The 19403-nt window shown below is 46.8% G+C and overlaps 1 protein-coding gene across 1 annotated transcript in view; it reads right to left on the reverse strand.

Annotated features, from left to right (window-relative positions):
* Positions 1-19403, reverse strand: part of DNAI1 (dynein axonemal intermediate chain 1) — a 265393-nt gene that overhangs the window by 136890 nt on the left and 109100 nt on the right. The window contains exons 15-18 of the mRNA XM_029913866.1: positions 18023-18110; positions 10941-11020; positions 1862-2010; positions 1001-1100 (exon numbers count right to left, since the gene is read on the reverse strand). Coding sequence (XP_029769726.1) covers positions 1001-1100; positions 1862-2010; positions 10941-11020; positions 18023-18110 — 417 coding nt within the window. The remainder of the gene's footprint in view (positions 1-1000; positions 1101-1861; positions 2011-10940; positions 11021-18022; positions 18111-19403) is intronic.

Below are 19403 nucleotides of genomic sequence, written 5' to 3' on the forward strand. Positions count from 1 at the left end.
GATTTATTTGGGGTTTGGACCCCATTGGGAACGGGGTGTCTGGGTGCTAGAGACAGGAGCACTTCTTAAGCTGTTTTCAGTTAAGTCTGCAGCTCTTGGGGGACATGATTCAGACCTGGGTCTGTGTTTGCAGCAGGCTAGCGTGTCTGGCTCAACAAGACAGGGTACTGAAGTCCCAAGCTAGCAGGGAAAACGGGCTCAGAGGTAGTCTCAGCACATCAGGTGGCAGTTCCAAGGGGGTTTCTGTGACCCAACCCGTCACAGGTGTAATGTTCTTGGCTTCAATGGGAGCTGCGATTGCTTATGCCAGGGGCTGGGTTTGGTCCCCAAAGAAGTATACCCCATGCTGATCTTGTACATCCACTGAATACCCAGCAGAGAGGGCTAGGAATGCCACACGATGGAGAGGGTACTCCCCTCCTGTCCGTGTCAGTCCGTATAGAGAGACACATACATGCCGGTTTTATCCCGATGAGATTGGCGTGGCCACATCGAGTTATGCACCTGATCCCTAATGTCCCCCAAAGGGCCCTTGGCGTCCGTTTAAGACCAGCTGAGGAGTTTGCACTGCTGTGCAGAAGAAACCTTGGATGTCTGCTAAAGATTTCTGGCCTGGGTGAGCTTGCTATGGAAACGGAGTTGAGGTGCCTGGGAAAGAATGGGAAGTGTTGCTGGTCCTGGCTTCTACAGCGCTGTTGCTTTAAGACGCCAGTGTGCTATGGAGTCGGGGGTGGGAAGGGAGAGATTAAGGCTGCACAGGGTCAATATCCACCAAAGTGTTCCTCCTCTCCCTGGACAGAGCCCCCTTCCATGCCAGGCCTCCCACCCCCAGACTAACTCGCATGGCAAATTCCGACTCCTCAGCCGTTGAGCTCCATCCCAAATGAAGCCGCCCAGCTCACCCCACCAGCAGCCGGCCAACTGCTGTCAGCTGTGCTGCCACTTCTGTCCAGGACATTAGAGTCCTTAATCCCCTCCCAGTTCAAATAAAGCCTCTTACCTTCCCATCCGTGGTGACCGCAGCAAAGATAGTGGAGGAGTAAGGGGCCCAGGCAACATCCCCCACAGCAGAATTCAGGTCAAAGATGAACATCGGGGTCCTGGAAAGAAAGGCCCGGGGTGAAGAAGATCTTGTCCGATTACATGTCACTCCTGGAGAAGACATTCAAGACGAAACCCTCTGATGCTGTACAGGCTGCCTGGGGTACTGACAGTGCTCTCCTCTCTCCCGTGCTGCCAAGAAGCAGGGTTAGGGGATTTTGTGTTTGAGAGAATGAGGGAGCTATTGTGGGAAAGTTTGAGTGAATGTTTGAATGGGGTGAGATTAGTGGTCGGTCATCTCTTCCTGCAGCGAGTTTGCTAGGCTCCGATTGGCTAACAGTATCATTGCTCCAGTGGGACACAGTGGGGATGAGAGGTCCTGGTTGCAGAGGGACAGTGGATCTCTCAGGTAGCCGGATCCAATGCCACGCAGGGCTTTGAAACACCAGGGCAGCCACCTTGAACTGCAGTGCCCTGTTTTGACCTGTGTGGCCTGGATCCAAGCCAGAGGGCTGGTACCTGGTGTAGGTCTGTTCACGTTTTTAAATCATGGACTACAGGGCATCTCACCCTAGTCCTAGATACACTTACGTAGGCAGCAATCCAGGGCTGTACCTGCTCTTATTACTGAAGGAACTGCTACGCTCAGGAAAAAGCAAACAAGGAGGATAAGAGAGAGTAATAAGCAATAAATCCACCTAATGGTGAAACTGTAACCATAGATTTTAGCAGACAAAGCTAGCTGCATGGTGTATGTTTATATTGTGAGGGCATCAATCACACTCTCCTGCTGCCAAGGCCAGGACACAGCAAGACTTACTTTATGGTGTGGTCCCAGATCTTGACAGTCCAGTCAGAGCTGCAGGAAATGAAGACTTTCATGTGGTAGGGATTCCAGCTCACTGCGTCAACAGCCATGTGGTGAGCATCAAAGGTGTCCAGAAACTGGCTTGAATAGGATTTTGAACACTGCAAAGGAACCAGGGATCGGCAATAAGAATCATCTGGCTGCTCTAGAAGGGTGGTTCTCCACCCTGGAGGCACCTCCCCGCCGCTTCTTTAGGGGGGCAGGAGTTGTGACCTTTTCTACAGGATCGAAGCTTCATTTAAAACGTTTCTCTCTCCTTTGGTATGGAAAACGGAGCCCTTCTGAGTGTAACAATTTCCCGCTCTCTACCATGATTCTAGCTGTCAGGGAAGTTAACCTGAATGGGAATGCGCTGGTATTTTTAAACTTGAAATGTCTGCTTTGCTGGATACACTGCGACAAATCCATCGAGGTCAGTGTTAATATCCGAGTGTGCGTGTGAGAGCAGGGTCATAACCATCCAATCCCGGCTCTTTTAGTGACAGAAGCTATAGTGCTGTGATGCACATGGAGGAAATGGGCTTGTCTGCCTTGGGAACAGGGTTTGTGAGTAGTTCTGGGTGGGAATAAAGCTTGTGGCTTGTCCTCTGATTTGTAAACATCTGGGTCTAACAAGCCTGCCACTGATCAGTACTCAGACTCTCCTGCTCTTTGGGGCATTCCTAGCTGGCAGCCAGACACTTTAGTATCCACTTTGCTTCTGCTAACTAGTAGAGAAACCCTTCCCTGCCCCATCAACGTGCATTTAAACAGAGCGTGGCAGCCCCCAAATTGTGTTATGGTCAGGAAGTGACAGGTTCATCATTTATTAAACCAGAGGATCAAGCCCTAGATTGGAAGTTTGAAGAGCCGGTCTTAGTCCCTGCTGTGCTATGTACACTGGGTGGTCGTGGGGGAAGTACTTAATAACGGATCACCTAGGCGTAAATATTCAAACATAGGTGCCTGCAGTTAGGTCAATGGCAGCTGTTGGCAGTCAGCACCTCTAAGATCAGTGAGGGTTATTTTGTTGCCAAAATGTGGGGTGAACTTTAAGGCCACAAGTTTGAAGATGTTGACCCTAAGCCAACAGGAACAATCACCCTGCCCCACCTTGCAAGGGATTGTGAGGATAGATTAGGTACGGTTTGTAAAGTGCTACAGAAATGTGATGTATTGCTCATTAGTCTCGTTATTCTTTTACTGCTAGGAATAGATCTGGACATCACGGGAGAAAGAAGCTGTTTTTCCAAACTTCCATGGATTCGAAAAGCTAAAACGGGGAGGAATCATTTGAACAAGAGCACTAGCTCCTTAACGCTACTGCTGGACGAGCGAGGACACATTTGCAAATTGCTCTTGCCGCTATGAGCTGACACATTCACATACTGCTGACTCAGGGACTAGATCTCAGGGGGCTGATGCCAAAGGCACAAAATGATGAATTATTACATAGAACTGCCAGCTGCTTTGTACATGAAGGGCTCACTCCGAGGTCTGCAGTGGCAGTGCAAGATTACCACCCCAGGGAAAGCAGAGCCACTGGCAGAGGTGGACTTTAGCTTTCAGTAACTGCTGCTGGGGGCACCGGTTCAAAGACACCAATATGTGAGGGTCATAAAGAAAAAGAATCACTTAAACCAAAAAGAAAGTTCTTCACACATAGCTCTTCCTCAGAGGTAGTCGATCTTTGGGCCTGTCTGCATGAAACAAAAAGCATTGCAAGAAACCACTGGTTGGATGGTCCCTCCCAACCACATTTCACATGGCAGAGCTTCACATCTGCACATTCCTCCCAAAGCCCTTGTTCCCAGCATGGGCATCAGCAGCCCGAGAGTCCACAGGTACATGCATGGTTGTAATGCAACGTGCAGACCTATTGTACAATGTTGGCATGTAGACAAGCTAGACACTGCAAGAACGAGGGAGACAGCCAGCCAGTTCCTGCTGGCAAGGTCCCTCATTGAGGACAGGCATGGTATGGCCTTTGAACGCAAGTTGAGTGATATCTGGCGAGAGCTCTGCGTGGGAGGAGCTGGCTGTTTACCCACAGGCATTCTCATCAGCTATTATATGTCATGGTTACACAGACCATAAATGCCAAACAACTCCAGGGGAGCAGTTATCTTGTGACTGACAGGCTGCAAAGTGCAGAAGTTCTATGCTGCAGGCTGTGCTACTTTCCTAGGCCTCGTCTACACTAGCAAATTGTCGGCTTCACTATGTTGCTCAGGGGTGTGAAAATCCACCCCCCCGGGCGGTGGAGTGAAGCCGACCTCACCCCCAGTGTAGGCAGCACTAGGTAGACAGAAGAGGTGGATTACCTACACCGATGGGAGAACCCCTCCCGTCAGTCTAGGTAATGGCTACACGGACGCACTACAGGGGAGCAGCTGTGTTGCTGTAGCATTTCAAGTGTAGACAAGCCCCTAAACAGGCAGGCTGAGCTTTGGTTTTCAACATAGGCACTGAGTTTTTCTTTTCCCCAGGGGTACTCCACTACTCTGCCCCGATGCCCCGCCTCCACTCCACCCCCTCCCCAAGGCCCTGCCTCATCCTGCCCCTGCTCCGCCCCCTCCCACAAATCACCGCCCTTGCTCCACCCTCTTCCCCCAAGGCCCCACCCTCATTCTGCCTCTTCCCACCCCCGCTCCACTCCTCACTCCCCCAGCCGTCCAACAACTGTTTGGTGGCACCTCCAATCAGCTAATGGGGGGCGTCACCAAACAGCTGTGGCTGGTGAGTGCTGAGCACCCACTATTCCCCCCCCTCCCCGTGAGTGCTCCAGCCCCGGAGCACCCACGGAGTCAGCGCCTATGGCTTTCAAAGTTAATGTTCCCACTGTCTGGTCATTTCCACGTACTCTGAGACAAAGTGCAGAAGGGGGCCACAAAGGGGGGAGGGATAGCTCAGTGGTTTGAGCATTGGCCTGATAAACCCAGGGTTGTGAGTTCAATCCTTGAGGGGGCCACTTAGGGATCTGGGGCAAAATCAGTGCTTGGTCCTGCTAGTGAAGGCAGGGGGCTGGACTCGATGACCTTTCAAGGTCCCTTCCAGTTCTAGGAGATAGGATATCTCCATTAATTTATTTATAAAGGGCCAAATTCTGCCAGCCCCTGCGCTGGGTGAACAAAAGGCTGCTGGGCGCCTCTTCCCTATTGCACCAGTGCGGGAGCTGGACACAGGACAAATCTAGTACTCTCCCGAGCACTAGCTGCATAGCTAACAGCATGACATGGCTGCAAGGAAGATGGCCAGCCCTCCTCCACCCTGCTAGCATCGCAAACCCAGTGCCGGTGAGCACATACGGCAACCTTTCCAAAGCAGCTGTGACACTGCTGCTGTGTACTCTCCCTCAGTGGGCCCTGAGCCGTTCAGCCCTAAGCTCTGCCCAGTACCCAGCGGGTGCCTGAAGTTACAACCCTGGCCAAAGATTATTTCATATTCCACCATCTTATCGGAACAACGAATGCCCACGGGAACGACACCAGCTAACATCTTGGTTTTTAAGCTGACATTCAAAAAGAGGGGCCAGGGGCCATTTCTGTTCTGCTGCTGCTGCTTTCATGAGGGAGTGTAACTGAACCCAGGCAATCTTTCACCTATTGACTATTGCTGAATTTATATAGAACCTTCAGTTATGATAACAGCCACTGTAACCCCAATTTGCAAGTGTGGGTGCCATTGTGCAAGCAAAATTTGCACAAGTGTTGCACACACTAAGCCTCCAACTGCATGTGGTAAAGCGCAGCATCGCTTAGCACACTGGACTAGGTTCCATTCCCAGCACTGCCTCCGTCTCTGTGAGGTCCTTGGAATAATCACTCAATGGACTTCTGAGCACCAGTTTCCTCATCTGAAAAATTGGGATAATAATATACACACACGGACACACACACACACGCACGGACACTGGGAGACTTATTTCATTAACACCTGAGATCTTTCTAAGGAAACTAAACTCATCATCATTGTCTGCATGTGCCAAACACTTAACTGTATTTGCAACAAGGGTGCACATTGTGTAGGTTCAATTTAGGATCCCACGTTTGCAAATACGGCCCAGTATGCCACCTATAAGGTTCATAATGCACATCACTGCCATAACAAATGCTGAATGCGTTCAGATTAGAACCGGAGGCTTGCTAAAGTGTTATGGGAATTTAATTCTTGCACTCCAAAGACTCCAATTAATCAAAATTACAAGGCTTAACTCAGTTTCTTACAAAGTCACATTCACCGTTTGGGCACTCAAACTTTTCTGCACTTTCAGCACCTTCACATAGCAGAAAAAGGGACATGATTAATTAGTATTAAATATTCGTATTGCACTTGCTCCTAAGGCTCCAACCCGGACGGACGTCGTTAGACCCTAGCCACACAAAAACACGGCACCTGCCCCAGAGAGAGATTCCTGAATTCAGGAGAATGATCATTATTGGGTTACCTCGGTTTATCAGTCAGTGTCATCTGAAGTTTGCTAATATGATGGTGTACAAATGCTCTCTCACTGAGCTGCTAGTTCTGCATATTGTTATATTGCTGGAATTTGCTTTAATGGTCCATGCTGTAGCAATGCTTCATGCTTTTTAACATTCAATCATAACGGGGATTTGTATTTGGTTTGTTTTTGAAAGCGACTCTGTTGTGAAGAGACAAATAGGACCTGGGTAATTTGAGAGGTGAGGGAAGCTACTTTATTCAACTCTCATTGCAAGTTATTGACTTGAAAGACCCTTTATGTCTCAGAATTTTAATCAACAAGAGTCTTGACCCAGGGCTGTCTGGATCCCATGGAAAATTAATATTCAGGGAAATATTTTTGGAGATTCTGTCTAGACAGAAGTTGATACAGTTTTGATCAAAGGAACAACATAGTCATCGCTTTGGGAGGCGGTTTTGTGGGTCGGTGGTGTCTTGGCCTACAGGGTTGTTTGATGGGGTATGCGAGACTGGTCTAGGCCTGTAGCATCAGGCTCATATGAGACAGCTTTTTCTTTGGGCATTTTTCCTGTCTCATTAAGGCTTCAGCCTCTAATTATAAACCTGCCTCTTTAAGAAACTCCCGTTTCCCTCAGATTTGGGTTGTTGGAAGGCCGTGACCACGCCCCTGGGAGGCTCCTTCCAGTCCTTGTAAACAAGAAACCAAGCAGTCTTGTAGCCCTGGCCCTGGCCATCACAGAGTGCAGAGCTCAGGCAGAGACAGAGAAGTTCATCCCCCAGGTTCTCCTGGCCTCTCAGCCAGGCTGGCTCTAGCAGGCTCTGCCTCCACTGCTCCTTGGGCCAAGAGTAGAGGGAGGAAAAGTCCATTCTCCTTCCCAATCAGAGACCCTCCAACTGGGAGGACTCTCCCCAACTGGCAGGCAAAACAGGCCGCAGGGAAGAACCCTGCCAGACTTCTGCAGAAAATTAGCCCCTACCTCCCCGCTCTAGTGTGTGGTATCTACCCCCTCTAACCTGGCTGCTTCTATTGGACATTCATTACAATACATGCCAGTTTTACTCCAAAGCAGTGGTTCCCAAACTGGGGTTCGTGAACCCCTGGGGATTCACGAAACGTTACAGGGGGTTCTCGGGAAAAAATTCCCCAATGGTGGACAGAGCTGTCCCTAGGGACCCCGGGCAGCATGGGGCCAGCAGCTCGGAGCCCCTATCACACTTCAAGACTCCTTATACGAAATGGAAAGGGAAGTGGATTTTTTTGCTGTTTTTTTTAAAATGAAATAGGCAGCTAGTATTGTTTTTAAAATTATTATGAAGAACAAGTTTAAGCTTTGTTGTAACGTGTGTTGTTTGCCTGGACTGCTCAAGACCTGAATGCTTGTGTACGAGGAACTCTGAGTTGGCTTCTTAAATCCCTTCCTGCTGTTTCACATCTGATACTCATTGATGAAACATAGGAGCCTTGTCTTATAACAGGCTTATTCAAAGTGATACACGCTACGAAAGTGAGATCTTGGAAGAGCGTTGCCGTTTTCATAATGCAATAAAAATACTGTAATGATTAATAATAATTAATAAATTGTGTGTAATAAGCATGTCAAAAACAAATTTTATATTTCCAAGATCACTGCTTTTATAATTTATACTCAAGTAAAGGAGAAAATCCCTGGAAATATTCATTTTTAGGAGGGGTTTCATGAGACTTGACATTTTAGTGAAAGGGGTTCACAGGTTGTTAAAGTTTGGGAACCACTGCTCTAAAACATCTCTTCCGTGGATTTTTGTTCTCATTGTAAATCAACCTCACTGTTAAAAATGTGTGCCTTATTTCCAATTGGAAAAACAAATCAGATTTCTGTCTGAACTTGATACCTACTGAAGTTACAAAGAACTTCTAAGCTGTCCGGAACTGAAAGAAGTCGGCAAGTATTTCCCCTCACTCTCTTATTCACTGAGGCTGCTTATTACACATTTCAGAATCAAACACTCCTGAAAAAGGTGAAGTCTGACTGTCAGCGTGAAAGTTTTGAAGACGAGGAAGAGGATGATTAGACCCAAACTGAGACTGTGCGGAATCTGTTTCATCTTCCAGAATGCTGTTCCAGATTTGCTTAGTATGTTTTTCTCCTATTTAGCTGATGATAGAGGTGTTCTCGGGAAGTTAGTAGAAGTATTAAGTTGTGATGGTAAAACAAAGAATCTATCAACACCAGCACAGGAATATTGTTGTAAGACAGCTGGCTATAGGGTTACAAGACATTGCTATAGAATACGGAGAAGGAAAAAGAATTCATAGAGGCTACAGCACTTGTTTGTAATGTTAGCTAGCAGCATTGCAGCTTGCACTAAACACAGAACTCAGAACTCTTCCATTTCTCCCTACACAAGTGGACAGTTATGGGTGTCTTCAGAATCCTGGTGGGTTTCTTTAATTTACTTACAGAAACGCTATGTATCAAGGTAGTATAAGAAACAGGTTTTTTTCAAAGGGGGCTTATAATGGGGAACAAACAGTACAAATCAAATAGGCAGCAACCATCTTGACAGCCTCAGGCAGATTAGGACTGAGAAAATTCAGATCTCATTAGAAACCACTGGAAAAAATCAAAAAGGGTTCAGAGTTGTTTGCTGTTATTTATTATGAGCCAGATCCTGAGGTGCTACGTTAGCTTTTTTTAGTCCTTTCTCAGGCAAACTCTTTCTGAAAGGACTAAGTAAAACCCAAGCAAAGACTTCGGCTAGATCTCTCTCTTTCTCCAATTTATTCTAACTATATCACTGCAGTTTCTCTTGACACACACATTGGCTGAGCGCTAATTCTATCAAGACTCGATCTCATAATTAATGTCACTTTAAAATACTTGCTCTGAACTTGCAGGGCCTGTGTAACTGCAACTTTTCTTTCAATACACAGAACTGAACAATTCAGAAAACAGTGGGTAATATGCAAAGAGGCTGTTTTCCATAATATGTTCATATTAATGCAGAAACAGTTTGTCCTCTATGTAAAAGGGCAGTAGACAGACCAGTGTGTAATTAAGACAATGATTTCTTGGCATTGGAAATGCTATTAGCCACACTATTTTCTGAAATTCACTGTAATTGTTCTGCAGCTAAAAAATGAACATATTATCCTGCTGCTTGTTAGGAAGTTTTAACCCCTTGGAAAAATAAAAGCTTTCACAAACTCACTTTTTAAAACAGCTTAACAAATAGTCTATAGGCATGTCCATCCAGAGAGGAGTTTACCCTTGATTCTTCGTTCTTGAATATTTGAAGTTAGACCCTTTTTTCTAATGAACACTATGGTGGCAAAGGGAATGACGACCTCTGGACACTTGCCAACATTTCTGAGAGTTTTGCAAGAACTAACCGCCCAGATAAGCTGGAGGTCGTGGGCTGCTATGTCCCCATCTGCCCAAAGGCTGTGTACGTGCTCTGGCAGAGATTAGCATTGTACAGACTTTGAAGACTCCCTCCCCAAATGCAGCATAGCATGAAAGCACAGGTTTCAAGTGCTTTGCTAGATCAAGGCCTTAATCACCCCATCCTCCCAATGAGGCTGAGATCAATGTCCTCGTTTTACAATGGGGAAACATGAGGGCCCAGACCCACAAAGGTACCTAGGTGCCGAAGTCCAAGTTTTAGGCTCCACTGACACCCACAAGCCCCCCACTCAGCTGCTGCCTAACCTCACTCAGCACCTAAATTTTTGCAGCAAGAGTTCCCTAGGGTCCCAAGTTTCTGCCTCTGAGCATGCGCACTGTTGCCCCACTCTCGGTATCCAGGCCCTTATCTCTGGTCTAAGCCCTAGAGCAATCCATGGACCTGCCCAATTCGTGTGAGGGGTCTGCTCCAGAAGGCAGGCTCAGAGTGGAGCAACTTCAACAGGGGAGTGAGGGAGAGTCACATCAGAATATCCTCCAGCTCAGCAGAGGAGTTTGCTGAAGGCAGTGGCCTGTGAAGGAGTTTGCGGCGGCCATAGCAGTGTTCTGGGCAGCTCTGCCTCACCAGCCACATACAGGCTAAAGGTCCTCACCCAAACTGAAGGCTCTGTGGCTATAATTTTAATAGACCCCAAAAACCAGACTGGGGGAACTCTGCATGTAATGGTGGGGGACAGGGAACAGACCTCCCTTTCCAACTATGACTGGATACTGTTTGCATTTTCAAGACTCTCTACAAAAGAGAGGGCTAGAAACTCCTATGATTTAAAAAAAAACAAAAACAGATTAAATTAGCCCTGCCATTTCATAGTCATGAGGGCAGGGGCTCAGAGGCTGTATCCCTCTTCATTTCTCTCTCTCCAATCTTATTTAGTTCTGCACCTGCATTCTGTAGTCTGGGACGCAGTTTGTACAAGAAACTTTATACAAGATTCTATTCTATATAGGTTCTTTTAGACCCCAGTTGCAATTGGCTCTGCTCAGGCATATTCCAGAGATCCACCAGAGCTTCCCATGGGCATCGGCGTCCACCCACAGAGATCAGATTGAAGGACTGAAGTTGCATTTTATTACATATTCTGGGGAAATGACTAAGACGACAACCCTATAACATAAACAGCAGTGATGAGAAGTAAAACAGGTTTCCCTGAAATGGTTTTTACCTTGTAGATTTTCCCTTCTTCAGTGCCAACGAGAAATAAATAATCTATCTTCTTGTGAAAATCAAAGGAAGTACCACAACCTATTTGAGAGAGAGAGAGAGAGAGAGAAAGCTGTCAGTCAGAAAGAAGGCCATGATACCAAGCATAGGTTTCTTGGTTATTGCACAAATTCCATCAATGAAGGTTTTGAAAAAATAATTTTTCATATTTCACGATTACCTGGAGCCCCCCCAGTTGAATTTGGGGGCCCACTGCTGGGGGTGCTGTATAACTACATAGTGAGAGATGGCGTTTGCAATCTGACTAGCCAAAAGGTGGGAGGAGAAACAGGCACACAGAGGGGAAGTGAGTTGGCCAAAGTCACACAGCAGGTCAATGGCAGAACCCAAGTCTCCTGAGTCCCTGTCCAGTGCACTAGTCACTCTATCATACTGCCTTGCAAACTGGTCACAGAAGTCAATTGGTGAAAGGATTTGAACTCATGGTCTTCAGGGCTGCAGAGCAGCAGCACACTGTGTAAGTCACCAGCTGAGTCAAAAAACAACAACAGGTGCCTAATGTTAGGCTCTTATACAGACACCGAAAAAATAGCCTCACGTTCTAAAGTGCTGAGTACCCCACAGCTCCCCCCGAGAGGGCATTATTCTGCACAGAATGTAACCATACTACCTGTACACCATCAATCACATACCACTGAACACAGAGAGACCTCTCTTCAAACACTCCAACTGAACAGGAGGAAGGGCAGACACGAAATCTTAATCAGAAATACCTGCTAGATGAACTACAAAGGCAACAGTTTCGAAGATGTGCATTTACGGTATTGGAGCCAAAGTTTACTCCAGCATATTTCTACAGTCAGTATCTAGGACTCATTCTCTCTCTCTTTCTTTGGGGTCAAACTCCAGCCAAACAATTCAAATCCTTTTAGTGAGCCTCTCACACAGTAAGTGTAGGTCAGACCTCTTCCTGAAAATGCTTCCCACATCTTCTCTAAGATTTCTCTAGACCAAACTGAGCCTTCTCCTCCCTATACAATTTCAAAGATGCTTCCAGGTATTCCAGCACACAGGCACCTCTAATTTTCCCTGGGGGTGCTCAACCCTAGGCCCCATCCCAACTCCACCCCTTCCCCCAAACCCCAGTCCACCTCTTCCCACCCCCACCCTACCTCTTCCCCACCTCTTTCTTCCCCTTCCCCCAAATGCGCCCCGGCCCCACTCTCTTCCCTCCCTCCCAGCGCTTCCTGCACGCTGCGGAAAAGCTGTTCTGCTGCATGCAGGAGGCGCTGGGAGGGAGGGGGAGGAGTTGATCAGCAGGGGCTGCCGGCGGGCGGGAGTGGTGTGCGGGAGAGGAGCTTGGCTGCTGGTGGGTGCTAAGCACCTGCTAATTTTTTTCCATGGGTGCTCCAGCCTATGTTCCAGCAGCATTAGATGGCAGCCTCTCCCCTCCTCAGCAGCACAGTATATCAAAGATGTACTCTCCCTGCACTCCACTATATTCCCACAGAACATCTCATCAAATTTGCCAAATCTCAGTTCTTATTTCAAGACTCTACATGGTGTAATCAGTAAATGACCTGTTTACTTGTGGAACTTCTGCTGCCCTTGACAGCTCCAATCCAGAACAATAGAACCATCTAACTCATAGGTAAAAGTGGTGTGTGTTGGAGGCAAGGTTTCTTTTCTAGAATCTGGTTCAAGGCTGTGGAATTACATTTCTGAAGGAATTTAGAACCACAAACCTCAGGACTTTCTGGGCCAAATAAAGAACTCACCAGGACCTTGTTTTTAGGGTGACCAGACAGCAAGTGTGAAAAATCGGGACGGGGGTAGGGGGTAATAGGAGCCTATATAAGAAACAGACCCAAAAATCGGGACCGTCCCTATAAAATCGGGACATCTGGTCACCCTACTTGTTTTCTTCCTAAGAAACTTATTAAATGAATACATTATATGTATCTTTTTTTAAAAAACAAACACATACAGGTGACTTTTCCTGCTTGGGGAGGAATGGAAAGGAAACCTCATGTGACTCATACAAGTTTCCTTGTTTATTTTTAACTCTGGAAGGCACTCAACATGGCAATGGGCATAGTATTAGAACTGAAATGTCCCAGACCTGCACTGTTTCAAGAACAGATCCTTCCCCAGGATGACCTTAAAGAAGGGAAGAGAGTAAGTCCTCTCTTTCCAGCCCCACCTTGACATCTCTGGATCCAAGGATGTTGTGTCCTTTGTTAAAAAGAGGTTATCAATCGTAACTGTTCAGGATTCATTGAGATCTTTCAGGCTCTGCTGCTGAAGCTACATCATGTTGGAAATCAATCTCACTTGAGATTTTAAACACTGGCTGTTGCATTGTCTTAGATTGAAAGGAAACATCTTAAATTGTAATACAATAACAGGACCCTTACAGTTGGTAGGGCTCCATTCATAATTCATACACACGTGCGGGGGTGGGGGGGTGAATCAAAATTGCACTGCAACCTTAATTCTGGCATTTCCTAACTCTTGAGTGCTCGACTTTGCAACTTTAATAATGTTCTTTTAATGTAGTTTGTGTGTAAGTTCCTAGGTTTTTTTAAAAAATCTGGAATTCCTTCACCTCCAATGAAATTCCATCATGTAAGCATCATATTGACACCTACATGATATATCAGAAAGGTTGGAACCTTTAGATCCACCACACAGACCTCTGCCACTTGAGTTAACAAAGTAACTGATAGCAGTAGTAGGTTGTTATCCTCTATGTGGCCCAACCCTAGAAGGGGATGAGACACTTTACCACTGGGTTTCACAAATATTTGCTAACAGCAGAAGGCGGCAAGTCAGGAATCTAGGGTCCCATTCCAGGATCTGAATGGGAGTGTGCTCTAGGGGGCACAGACTTTTCTACCCCACCCCATGCAATCAGTCCCTGTTCTGTCTCTCTACGCTGCCTCCCACCCCGCCACTGGCTCCTTACCCCAGTCCATTCTGCTCACTCTGCTCGTCCCAGTTTCTACTCCTTAGGTGTATATCCCAGTCCCATTGCCCCAAAAGGCGAAGTTTCCTCCCTCCACACTCCCAGTCTCCCTACATCCCCACTCCCAGTCTCCTTACTCAGCCAGTCCCAGTTCCCTCCCTCATTCCCAGAGCTATTTCTCACCCCACCATGCACATTCTTTGAAAATCTGTTTCCTAGTAACATTAACACATAATAATACAAAAGCAACATGGAACTTCACAACACATTGATTTACCTTGGATATCCTATATTGTGACTCACCATCAGTATGTATCAAAGTAATTCCCTTTCACAAATATATTACACTCTCTACAAATTGCTAACTCTGAAACATTCTTATATGCAGAGGGAATTTCCTTCTACAAGCTCTGTAAGGCTCTGTCTTCTCTGCCAAAAATAGGTATGTTTTTACAGCAAGACAGCTAACCCGGCTTAGCTCTTATGAGGAGAGATTAATAAGATTGGGACTTTTCAGCTTGGAAAAGAGACGACTAAGGCAGGATATGAGAGAGGTCTGTAAAATCATGACTGGTGTGGAGATTCTTGATTCTACACGGTGTCCATTTTGTGTTCCTTCAAAGTAAATAAGGAAGTTATTTACTCCTTCTCATAACACAAGAACTAGGAGTCACCAAATGAAAGTAATAGGCAGCAGGTTTAAAACAAACCGAAGGGAAGTATTTCTTCACACAACGCACAGACAACCTGTGGAACACCTTGTCAGAGGATGTTGTGAAGGCCATGTCTATAACAGGGTTCAAAAAAGAACTAGATAAATTCATGGGGAATAGGTCCATCAATGGCTATTAGCCAGGATGGGCAGGGATGGTGTCTCTAGCCGCTGTTTGCCAGGAGCTGGGAATGGGTGACAGGGGATGGATCACTTGATGATTACCTGTTCTGTTCATTCCCTCGGGGGCACCTGGCATTGGCCACTGTCAGAAGACAGAATACTGGGCTAGATGGACCTTTGGTCTGATCCAGTCTGGCCATTGTTATGTTCTCTCGGTGTGATGGAGGCAAGGAACTGGTAGTTTATACCTCGTAGCTAGTTGAGGTCAACCTTAGGTGAGAGGGAGATGGGTAACATTGTTGAGCTTGACTAGCTACATCTAGGGCTGGTCTACACCCAGCCGCTAGTTCGGCGGCTGGGGATCGAAGTTCCGGGTTCGACTTATCGCGTCTGGTCTGGACGCGATAAGTCGAACCAGGAAGTGCTCGCCGTCGACTGCAGTACTCCAGCTCAGCGAGAGGAGTACCGCGGAGTCGACGGGGAGCCTGCCTGCCGCGTGTGGACCGCGTCTGAACCACGGTAAGTTCGAACTAAGGTATGTCGAATTCAGCTACGTTATTAACGTAGCTGAATTTGCGTACCTTAGTTCGAATTGGGGGGTTAGTGTGGACCAGGCCCTAGATAGAAACGACTGCAATTGGAGATGTGATTGCAGCACATGTAGGCATACCTATGCTAGCTTTAATCTAGATAGCTCAGGTACCAAGAGCAATGAAGTCACAGGCTTCCGCATGGGCTACACAAGCCTGCCTGGGACCCTGGATAAGTACTCAGGCAGCTAACCTGAAAGAACTCAGATATGAAATTGCAGAACTACTAACTATAGTTTGTAACCTATCCCTGAAATCAGCCTCTGCACCAAATGACTGGAGGATAGCTAATGTAACACCAATTTTTAAAAAGGGCTCCAGAGGTGATCCTGGCAATTACAGGCTAGTGAGCCTAACTTCAGTACCAGAGAATTATCAGATTGTAAAGATGCAAGACTCACCGCCACGGCGCCTCCCCTTGGTTGTCCAGGGAATTAGCTTTCCAGCCTCCAGAGCGCCCCCTGTTGGCCAGTGTCTCGCCTTTCGCTGGCCCCGTGTCCCTCACGGACCCCGGTGCCCCTTTCTCTTGAGAGCTGCCCCCTGGCAGCACCCCCACAGTTTCTGGGTCTCCCCACCCAGGGAAACCCCCACCCACTATCCCCACCTGGCCTCAGCATAAGGCTACTGCCAGTCACCATCTAGCCCCCATTCACTGGGGCAGACTGCAGTGTAAGCCACTCATCACAAGCAAGGGGGGTTAGGTCCTGCTGCCTCCACCTACCCTTGGGCTGCCCCTGCAACCCCAGTACCTATTTGGCCTTGCACAAGGCCAGCAGCCTGGGGAGTTGCCAGGCAGGAGCTCCCCAGCTCCTCTCGCCTTTCCCCAGCCCTGCTCTACCTCAGGTACCCTGGTACGCTCCCCAGCAGCCAAGCCCATCTCCCTCCACAGCTAGAGGAGACTCTCTTTTTGCCTCTGGCTCACAGCCCTTTTATAAGGGTAGCTGAGGTCTGTTTGGGGCGTGGCCCCCAGCTGTGCCTGCTTCCCCAGTCAGCCTGGGAGCTGCTTGCCCCAGCCACAGCCCTCTGCTGGGCTGCCTTAACCCCCTCAGGGCAGGAGCAGGTGACCATCCCGCTACACAGATGAACACGATTTGTTGGGGAAGAGTCAACACAGCTTTTGTAAAGGGAAATCATGCCTTTGAGGGGGTCAACAAACGTGGATAAGGGTGAGCCAGTAGATCTAGTGCACTTGGATTTTCAGAAAGCCTTTGACAAGGTTCCTCACCAAAGGCTCTTAAGCTCTAAGTAGTCATGGGATAAGAGAGAAGGTCCTGTCATGGATCAGTAACTGAAAGACAGGAAACAAAGGGTAGGAATAAATGGTCAGTTTTCACAATGGAGAGAAGTAAACAGCGGGATCCCTCCAATGGATTTGTATTGGGTCCTGTACTGTTTAACATATTCTTTAATGATCTGGAAAAGAGAGCGAACAGTGAAGTGTCAAAATCTGCAGATGATAAAAAAATTACTCAAGATCATTAAGTCCATATTTGATTGTAAAGAGCTACAAAGGGATCTCACAAGACACGGGAGTCTGGGCAACAAAATGGCAGATGAAATTCAATATTAATAAGTGCAAAGTAATGTACATTGGAAAAAATAATCCCAACTATACATATGTAATGATGAGTTCTAAATTACATGTTACCACTCAAGAAAGAGATCTTGGAGTTGCCATGGACAGTTCTCTGAAAACTTTAGCTCAATGCACAGAATAGGTCAAAAACGCTAATAGAATGTGAGGAACTATTAGGAAAGGGATAGATAATAAAACAGAAAATATCATAATGCCACTATATAAATCCCTGGTGCACCCACACCCTGAATACTTTGTGTCCTGTTCTGATCACCCCAACTCAAAACAAATACAGCGGAATTGGAAAAGGTTCAGAGAAGGGCAACAAAGATGATCAAGAGTATGGAATGGCTTTCATACGAGGAGAGAACAAAAATATTAGGACTGTTCATCTTAGAGAAAGGGAGATATGATAGAGGTCTATAAAATCAAGAATGGTGTGGAAAAAGTGACTAGAGAACTGTTATTTACCCTGTCCCACAATACAAACATCAGGGGTCACCTGATGAAATTAATGGACATCAGGTTTAATACAAACATTAAGAAGTACTTTTTCATACAACGCATAGCTAACCTGTGGAACTCATTGCCTTGGGATGTAGTGAAGGCTAAAAATCAAATCTGGGTTGAAAAAAAAACTAGTTAAGTTACTGGAGGACAGATCCATCAACGGCAATTAATCAAGTTGGATGGGACGCAACCCCAAGCTCAGGGCGACCCTAAACTTCTGATTGCCAGAAGCCGGGAGTAGAAGACAGAGAGACTCACTCAAAAAATGCCCTGTTCTGAACACTCCACCTGAAGCTCTGGTACGGGCCACCATCAGAAGACAGGATACTGGGCAAGATGGACCACTGGTCTGACCCAGGGTGGCAACTCTTATGTTCTCATGAGCTAGCTAGATTGAAGCTAGAGTGGGCGTGCCTACCCTACAATTACACCTTCACATGCGGTAGACTTAGATCAGCTAACAGACAAGAGGAGTAACCTTTCTGTAAGAGTCTCTCTCCCCATCACCTCACACCGGGAGAGCGCTCTGCTTTAATTTCTATGGATGAGTGATTAGAGGTTTGGTGTCACTAATTATCAGGATGGTGAGAACTTGGGCTCATACCAATTGTTTGCAGCTGCAGTCCCTCTGGCCCTTCCATCGTTGTTCCCTCTACTGACAGCTTGATGACATCTGAATGAACCAGCTCATTCTGCAGGCAGAGGAGACTTCAGATTAATAAGTGTCTTTGTGGTGACAATACAGAGACTGTCATTGCTTGGAAATAGCACGTTTTCTTGAAGAATTTTAAAAAGCGAAACATGAAATTACTTGTCATTTCATGCCAGCAGCCGGCAGCTTGCTAAAGCTGTGTTTTACTTACTGTGAGCTTTGCTTCCCTTCCCCAGGATAGAGAGTCTCTACCACTCATGGACTCTATTGGGATCTTATCACAGCAGGACACCCAGGTGCACACACCCGGGTTATACACACCCTCGTTTCTTGGGTCAAAATTTTCAAACTTGGGCGAGACAACTACATCATTTAGGCACCTATTAAGTGGCCTGATTTTTTTTGCAGAAATCCTGATCACCTGCAGCTTTTGTTGACTTCAGTGTCTCTCAAAAACAGGCCGATGGTATTTCAGGTTGGGCACGTTCCGCCCCAGCCCCCCCAATTAAAAAAGAGAGGCACTCAGTATGAGCAAAAGGTTTAGGAAATGAAAGCCTTCATCTATCTAGCCATTAAAGTCTACATCAGTTTCTCCATCAGTAAGATGAGGATGATACTAATATTTACAGTAGAACCTGAGAGTAATGACCACCTCAGGAATGGAGGTTGTTCGTAACTCTGAAAAAAAGGTGATGGTTCTTTCAAAAGTTTACAACTCAACATTGACTTAACACAGCTTTGAAACTTAACTATGCAGAAGAAAAAATCCTCTGTACTAGGCTGAGACAGCTGGGTAATTGGGGGTAATTGCAGGTGGAATCGGGGTGATACCCATAGTTGGTAAAAAAGCTTTGACCCTACAACAATGCAGACCATGTGTCTATGCAAACTCTGTGTAAGGGAGACGTGAGGACCAATCATCCTGGCGATGAGTGATGTAATGTCGCAGATACTGCTTGAGGATTTGGTTGGCCCTTTGACTGGGGATGGTAAGTGGAGAAAAGACATGTGCAAACCTCCAGCAGGCACAAGGCCTTGCACCAGAACCGGGCCATGAATTGACACCCTTGATGGGAGGTGATGCACTCTGAAAGGCTGTGGAGGCAGATGGGATCACTAATCCATAGCTGGGCTGTCTCTGCAGCAGAAAGGAAGCCTGTGCAGGGGATGAAGTGGGCCATTTTGGTAAAGTAGCCCTCTACTGTCAAAACTGTTGTAAATTTGTTGGATTCCGGTAATTCTACAATAAGGTAGCTGCACAGAGTTTAGATGGGGTGTCCAAGGGCTGGAGGAGACTGCAGGGCTTGTAGTATGGTGTGTTGGCAAAGGCACA

Source organism: Terrapene carolina, unplaced genomic scaffold, assembly GCF_002925995.2.
Source record: "Terrapene carolina triunguis isolate 2854851 unplaced genomic scaffold, T_m_triunguis-2.0 Scaffold998, whole genome shotgun sequence".
NCBI classification, from domain to species: Eukaryota; Metazoa; Chordata; order Testudines; family Emydidae; genus Terrapene; species Terrapene triunguis.